The sequence below is a fragment of the Colletes gigas genome, unplaced genomic scaffold, assembly GCF_013123115.1.
Source record: "Colletes gigas isolate AHSC1104 unplaced genomic scaffold, ASM1312311v1 Colletes_gigas_Sc00023, whole genome shotgun sequence".
In the NCBI taxonomy this organism is placed as follows: Eukaryota; Metazoa; Arthropoda; class Insecta; order Hymenoptera; family Colletidae; genus Colletes; species Colletes gigas.
The window spans coordinates 3,749,507-3,757,173 of record NW_025106652.1 but is presented as its reverse complement, the minus strand read 5'-3'; the positions used below and the strand labels follow the sequence as shown (position 1 = coordinate 3,757,173).

Below are 7,667 nucleotides of genomic sequence, written 5' to 3'. Positions count from 1 at the left end.
CATATTAATAATATATATATATATATATATAAATATAATATAAATATAAATATAAATATATATATAAAATGAAAGGCCTGACTCATTGACTCATCAACGCCCAGGCTAAGCCCTTGGACATAAAAAGCTGAAGTTTTGCACAGAGGTTTTCTTTATGACGTATACAAGGAATAAGAAAGAATATTCCGAAATTCAATCCTTAAGGTGGTGGAAAGGGGTTGCAACGTTTGTATGAGACATATTTTGTTCGTGGTCGGATTTACCTGATACTTGGTCTGAATGCTCATTGATACACTTATTTCGCATTAAAGTTGCCTTATTTCCGTAAATGAATCTAGAAACTTCAAATTTAACATGTAAGTACGTAATTATTATCTTATTACTAAACCGTTGCAACGGTGTAAATACGCCTAAATTCGATATGGATGTCGTTATGAAGGTTTTTGATAGGAAATGGTATCAATTTTGAAATGTAAGATAGCGACATGGCATAAAATTAAAACTCTATAGAGGTGAATGGGGGCTTAAAAGGTTTTATGGAGAAACAATATCTATTTCCGGGGGAACTAAACGGTTTCCTGTGCGAGCAAAGCCGCAGGCAAAAGCTAGTCAATATATAATTTAGAAGATAAACACAAAATGGAAATAGGTACATGGATTAATTAGATGGAACTATAACGATATTTTTAGTTTGCCATCTATCATAAAATAGTTGACTTATAAAAAAATACTTCTTCGAGATTATCATTTTTAAACGATAATTGAAGCGTTTGTCGAAAATGTATAAAATGCTGTAAAAATTGTACGGTAAAAATTTCCAAGAACTGTTTAAATGGCATCGTGCTCGTTAAAAAATATAAGAAAATTGTTTTGATCTCACTCGAAGTGAAATTAGCGTTACCACATGTGATTCGGTGAATAGTACAATCGCCATCGAATACGACTTAATGAACCTTGTAATTATGGTGCGCGCCTGTTGTTCGCATTGCAGCCAATTTACCTCAGCGGTAGTTGCCCTTTTGATTCGATGCGCATTTGCTAATTATCTTGAACCTCGGTGTTACGCGCGTTTTAATTACCGTGTAACGGCCAGTACCTACCGACCCTTAATCGATATTTCCTTTTTTGTAAAGCGACAAAAACGTTTCGTTAAAGCAGAATTTCCGCTTTCATTCTAAATACAGCAATCTAGACGTACTAATTACTTCTTACTTCGAGGAAAGTTACGGATTTAAAATATAATTAAAGGTAATTATTTACTTTAAATGGTACTGCAGTAGCTGTATAAACAATAGAAGTATTCCATGAAAGAATGTTTTAAGACAACCAGTCGAATTTCTAATAATATTCTTTCTGGAAATTACATTCTGGATTCTGCGACTCTAACAATATAATATATTAAAGTAAACTCGGTTTGGAATACGCTCTTGCAAACACGTGTGGTTACAAAGTCTGTAGACACATTATTGGCTGTTATTCCCACCTAACAATGATCTTATAGTACTTTGACTTACAAGCTCGATTTCAACCTTCGAATGCTTTACCCGATAATTTTCTCATCAATTATTTTTAAGACGGTTCAACACCCAAAGAAGAAGATGAAACATAACACTTAGGTGAGTTCGATATAATCTTAATTATTTGCAAAAGAAATTCAGGTTCAGCTTAATATCTCGTAAACGAATGGATTATGTATAGAAACGGCGTTAGCATCCTGAGTTCTCTTTAATAAAGTAAAACTTTTATATAAACTATTTTTTTGTTAAACGCATATTTCGGGAGTTATTTGGGGTGGACAGATTACACGATTCATCCTATATATTTAAAAATAACAGAAAGCAAACCGCGCAGTATTTTCTGTTTCATCGTAATACTTGACAGAACCAGGAAGGGAAAAATGTTAACAGAGCAACTGGGGGTGGAACACCCCCAGTTTGTGTGCATACCTATATCAAATAAGTGAATATATGCGCATACTGTAAGGTTCCTCCTCGCTTTCAGTTCACCTGTGCAAACGGAAGAGTGCGTATGCTTTACCTTTTCCTGTCAACGAAAAGATTGAGTTTCCCTATAGCGTCAAACTTCGAATACTATTAGCGGCGGATTTAATACTGGCTGTTACAAGCTTGCTATCGCAAAGGTAATAATTACATTTTAACATGCGTGATCGTGTTAAATGCAGTCATTAGAAGGCGCAACAAGGTTTTCCGCGCGCGTCGAGCACCTTGGAAATATCGTACAAATTAAACATAATTTTTGCTTTTGGATTACAAAAAAATTACTACTCACACACCAATCATTGAACGTAATTTCTATTTTCCTGGCGTCCGCTAAATTTAGGGGATCGTGATTGAAAATTTTCACTGTTTCGACCGATGTATACTACGTATGTTTTATTCTCGTGTATTGATTGCTCGTTAAATGGCGGATATACGTACGTACACGTGTACACCACTCCTACGACGTATATTTAGCTTCAGCGCGTGGAAAAAACTGTTCTGTCGATTAAACTCGATCGAAAACGAAATTCAGGAAGTATGTACGTCTCGATCGGAGTTGGATGAAACTCATACTTTGTCTCTATTTCCATTCGCGTGCTCGTTCTCGTGTGTAGAGCTCCGATCGAAAGTTCTTGAACTTCCTATTTACTTGAAACTATTTAATAACAGAGAAACGCGATCAATAAATCGTTTAAAGTTCGCAATATAGCTTTTTTATGAATATAGATTTATTTCGATAATACTGATTTTATTGAAAATAGTTGGAAACGAAGCCCATAATGTTCAAAGAGAAATACTTCGTGAAATATTTCAAATCGTTGGTTTAGAAAACTTTAGATAACAAAGTTTAAGCGTGCTCGGAAGTAAAGCTTTTAAGCAACCTTGGGTGCAATTTGAATTTTAACTTTATTCGTATGTTTAGTTTCAAAATTTCAATGATCCCTTTGAAATATTGCAAAACTGTCAGTCGATCGTTTCACAAATGAAGCTTGAAAATATGTACTCGCAGGAAATGCAGCGCGTTTTACATCAAGATAATAATTTACATGTTTTACAAAAATTGATACAAAGATTACAACCGGTTTTTGCATTTTGACGAACATGTGTAATTTGAAAAGAAAATTTCAAAACGCATTCAAGCATTTGAATTTTCATATTTGAATTTTTCAAGTGTCATTTTCAGCTGCATAGTTATTAAGCGAGGACAAATTTATATGTTACAATAAATAGTGAAATGCACACAAATAAGAGGGAATTATACGTATATATCACGTTGTCATCTTTATACTGCATTGTTTCTGACTGTAACGATTTTCAATAAAATCGATGTTTATTGAATTCCGCGACTTTCAGTCGCAGTCACGCTCTGCACAATTTGTTGTGCACGTTAAAACCTTCATTTCTACCGTGGCTCTCAAAATGATCACAATTTGTAACATCTCGTGACATTTTCGTTTGTTGGAAATTTATTGGCAAATATTCTTCTGTGCGTTTCTACATTTTATATCGTAAATCAATTAAGAAATTTAATATACTGATCAATAAATATAAAAATGAAAATTCAGCTATGAAAACAAAGCGTAATTATATACAATAACACATAATAATAAAAAACAAAGCATTTTGCTTGTGTGTCGTTGTATTTGCGAATGAAGTGATATAATACTGTAAATGAATTTTATTATACAGAGTGTTCGGCTACTACCCTGGGAAAAATTATAATGGGAGATTCTGTAGGTAAAAATAAGACGAAAATCAAGAATGCCAATTTGTTGATTGCGACTTCGTTAAAAAGTTATTAACGTTTAAAGTTCCGCCTGCAGAACGGCGATCTGCGAACAGCTGCGTACACGTGATAGTGGTTCTCACTCAAAAAACTGTAAGGCTGTCGATGAGTCAGCAAGTAAAGTTTCTCATGCTGAGTGAGAACCACTATCGCGTGTACGCAGCTGTACGCAGATTGTCGTTCTACAGGCGGAACTTTAAACGTTAATAACTTTTTAACGAAGTCTCACTCAACAAATTAGCATTCTTGATTTTCGTCTTATTTTTACCTACAGAATCTCTCATTAAAATTTTTCCCAGGGGTGGCCGAACACCCTGTATATTTCAAAGTTATTTCGCGCCATTTTTGACATTTGCAACGAAACAGAATTTACGAATCTACGTTATCCGAACTAATTAAAATAATTACTAACGTTGATATATCCAATCACAAATATCATAATTATGATATTATTAAATGTTAATAACTTTGCAACGAAGCCTCCATCAACAAATTAGTATTCTTGATTTTCTTCTTATTTTGGCCTCTACTATCGCTCATTAAAATTTTTGCCATAGGTAGCCGAACACCCTGTATATGGGCGACGGATGTTTAGGTTTAAAAGATAAGAAGTCTCGATTTTAGAAGTAAGAGGAGAGCGGAACCTTCTCGAGGAGAAGCGAGCGTTCTGCTAAAGTTAGTCGAATAAAAACCTGTACGAAAGAAGCAACTCAACGCCTTTAATTTTTCACCCTTCTGTCTGCTATATTACAAATGTTGTTTGCAATTTTAGTTTATCGTCTACAATCCTACATCATGTCGGTGGATTTGTATTACACCCCGATGAGTTCACCTTGCAGAGCGGTTCTCTTAACGGCGGAAGCAATCGGTTTTCCTTTAAACCTGAAAGAAATTGACTTACTTTCTGGCGAACAGTTAACACCAGAATACGAACAGGTCGGTATAAATACAGATTTCTTTCAATATTTCATTTCTGTTGACATTTATTCGTGTACAATTAAATGTATTACTGGACTGCACCTGAAGCGTCAATTTTCATTAAAATTGTTCAGTAATTACGCTGTCTATTATACCGACAATGCAAAACACAACAATAGCAACCTCTTTTTATAAATACCGCTATATCATCTGTACAGCAGCTTAGAGTTGGCCATTTAAAAAATATTATATTTCATATATAATTGGAGAGATTAAACAAACTATTAATAAAAAAATTAATATTTATATGGTTTCATTTAAAAATTATTTGAAAACATAATGGTAGCTCTTCGGTTATGACAATCGTTCCAAAATCTCGTCGATATTTCAACGAGCTTCTTCAAGGGTCAAACAACACACTGATATTAATGTGTATCGTATGGTTTGGGTTTATCGAAGGTGCCTGAGCTCAATGTCATGGATTATTGGTTACCAATTACCGAGCTTGTTATGGGTCGCTGGTCACCAATCAGAGCTGTTTCAATTGTTCAGCTGAAATTAAAGTTGACCCACGATTAGCTCGATGATTGGTAACCAATGATTCATGACATAAACAGATGCAGCTTGACACACGCTACTATCAATGGGCCATCTGACCCCAGAAGGAACTAGCTGGAAAGTTAACGAAACGTCGAAACACTTTCTTCAAAGGCCACTTCTAACATTTTTCAATATTTTATCTCTGTGTTATCCAAATCAGAAGTTGCTGTTAGATGATGATCTTTATGAGCAAAGTATGCCAATTTGTGAAACTATTTGTTGCAGTTAAATCCGCAGAAAAAGGTTCCATTTCTCGTAGACGGTGATTACAAACTGGGAGAGAGGTTCGTAATTAATAATATTCGAGCCATTTATACGTTTACGGAGAACGATGTAAAAGAAAATGAAGAATTATATATTATTATGACTTGTGCTTATGTTGCAGCCGAGCTATTATGTCGTACTTGGTCGATGAGTATGGTAATAATTCTAGATTGAATCCTCAAACCCCAGCTGGCCGGGCTATGGTCGACCAACGAATGCATTTCGATATTGGCACCATGTACAAAGCCGTAAAGGACTATTATGCAAGTATTCCAATACCAAAAGTTTATATTTTTCTTTTCGAGAGATTCATCAGAAACGGCAGATAGCTAAATAAAACCTTGCGTATTCGTCGTGGTATTTCTATTTTTAAAAATGCGTAGAATACACTTCAATTGATTATGTGTCGGTGAGTGTACGAATGTGTTTCAGTATCCAGTCGTATTCGGGAAGACAAAGGATTACGATCCAGAAAAATATGCAAAATTACAAAGCGCGTTTGAAGTTTTAGATGCTTTTCTAGATGGACAAGATTATGTCACAGGACGTAACATGACCGTCGCAGATCTTGCCTTAGTTGCTACGGTTACCACAGCAGAGGTAACAGTTGTTTAAAAAAATTATAAATAATTTTCAAGATTTAATATGTATGAATTGCAGGTTATGGATTTCGACATTGATAGCTATCCGAACGTTGCTAAATGGTTGGACAGAATAAAATCATCAGCACCTGGATATCGCAAAGCTAATGGCGAAGGAGTGCAAATTTTTAAGAAAGTCTCAGAGGATTTAAGACAAGAATAACACGCATAAATGTTATAATAAATAAATTGCACGAACGAAAATATAGTTAACACTAAATACGAGGTGCGACAATAAAGTTTCAAAATAATTCTGTTTTTTCTTTTAGTATCAATTGTTGTAACACTTATATTCATCCACTATAAAGCTTAATGTCCATTTATATATAGAATGTAAATATTGACAATTATTTTAATTATTGTTCGAGTACACTGTTATTTGAAAAAAACCGAATATAACACGAACATTAAACCAAATATCGATTCCAAATTCGATAAATAAAATTGTTTATCGAATTATTCTTGAAACTTTATCGTCACATATCGTAAAATACACTGTTATGTATACAGGCTGTACTTTAATCTACAAATAAAAAATTCTCTCACTGTAAAATGTTTCTATCAAGTGAATTTTTGGAACATTGCGTTTCATTCGTGTAATTTAAAAAAAAAACAGGATATGTTACATTGCAAGACTGTATAGATTGTTTATACCACATATCAAGAATAGAATACACACTGAATCCATTGGAAAAATATTCGATTCACTAAAATTTGTGATTTATTTCATGGAGTTTAAATAGTTACCTACGACAGAATGTTCAAGTTTATCGAGAAATCCCTCGTCTTCGAAGCTAGATGGCGGTTTAAGCATCTGCGATCGATAAATATTTTCAATTATAATTATTAATATAAAAATATGATACTCAACAGTTTCTCATAATTACTCATAGCTGTTCATAACTAATAATAATAATTGAAGTTATTGATCAATCACAAATGTCTAAGGTGCCATCTAGCGTTAAAAACACACGATTACTCGACAATTTTGGACGTTCTACCCAGAGACGAGATATACGAGTAGATCTTCCACCCAATGTATATTTTCGGCCAATTTTTATGGGGTCTCGAAACCCCATTTCCATTTTCGTGTCAATCGCAACGTTACCGACAGAAAAAATGAATTTTAATCCCTTCCATAGTCAACTTACATACATTTCCGCATACGCTACAGCTGTCTGCCCATCGATACCAATTCGGTGAATATGTAGTTTATCAACTGACCGCCACCTATGAGAGGAGAACGCTAAAATTACCTCCGAATTTTCAGGTCGGTATGGCAGTCAGATTGGGCCACGAAAGTCCATAAGGTGAAAGCACAGTGGACCATTGTTCTTTCGAACGCTAATTTATAAAATAAAAAACTATACGCGAATGGTGCTTGTTATTCGTAAAATGAACCATACAGGGTTCCTTTGTTAATTAAATCGCGTGCACCCATATTCAATCATGCGCAAC

The 7,667-nt window shown here is 34.4% G+C and overlaps 1 protein-coding gene across 2 annotated transcripts; it reads left to right on the top strand.

Annotated features, from left to right (window-relative positions):
- Window positions 1-2,013: 2,013 nt before the first annotated feature.
- Window positions 2,014-6,625, top strand: LOC122401235 (glutathione S-transferase 1-1-like). Of its 2 annotated transcripts, none has more exons than XM_043403233.1 (6): window positions 2,014-2,140; window positions 4,559-4,722; window positions 5,530-5,588; window positions 5,690-5,831; window positions 6,001-6,168; window positions 6,229-6,625. In XM_043403233.1, the coding sequence occupies exons 2-6, from the start codon at window positions 4,582-4,584 to the stop codon at window positions 6,370-6,372; spliced, it is 654 nt and encodes a 217-aa protein (XP_043259168.1). In that variant the 5' UTR covers window positions 2,014-2,140; window positions 4,559-4,581; the 3' UTR covers window positions 6,373-6,625. The 2 variants fall into 2 exon arrangements, with proteins under 2 accessions (XP_043259168.1, XP_043259169.1); XM_043403234.1 differs by lacking the exon at window positions 2,014-2,140 and adding an exon at window positions 4,427-4,461.
- The last annotated feature ends 1,042 nt before the right edge of the window (window positions 6,626-7,667 follow it).

What these genes read in the sequence shown, in the direction of transcription:
- LOC122401235 (XM_043403233.1), top strand. Translation starts at nt 4,582, where the DNA reads ATGTCGGTGGATTTGTATTACACCCCGATGAGTTCACCTTGCAGAGCG. An exon ending in GATTACAAACTGGGAGAGAG is followed by an intron (nt 5,589 to 5,689) that starts GTTCGTAATTAA and finishes CTTATGTTGCAG; the next exon opens with CCGAGCTATTATGTCGTACT. An exon ending in CTACGGTTACCACAGCAGAG is followed by an intron (nt 6,169 to 6,228) that starts GTAACAGTTGTT and finishes TATGAATTGCAG; the next exon opens with GTTATGGATTTCGACATTGA.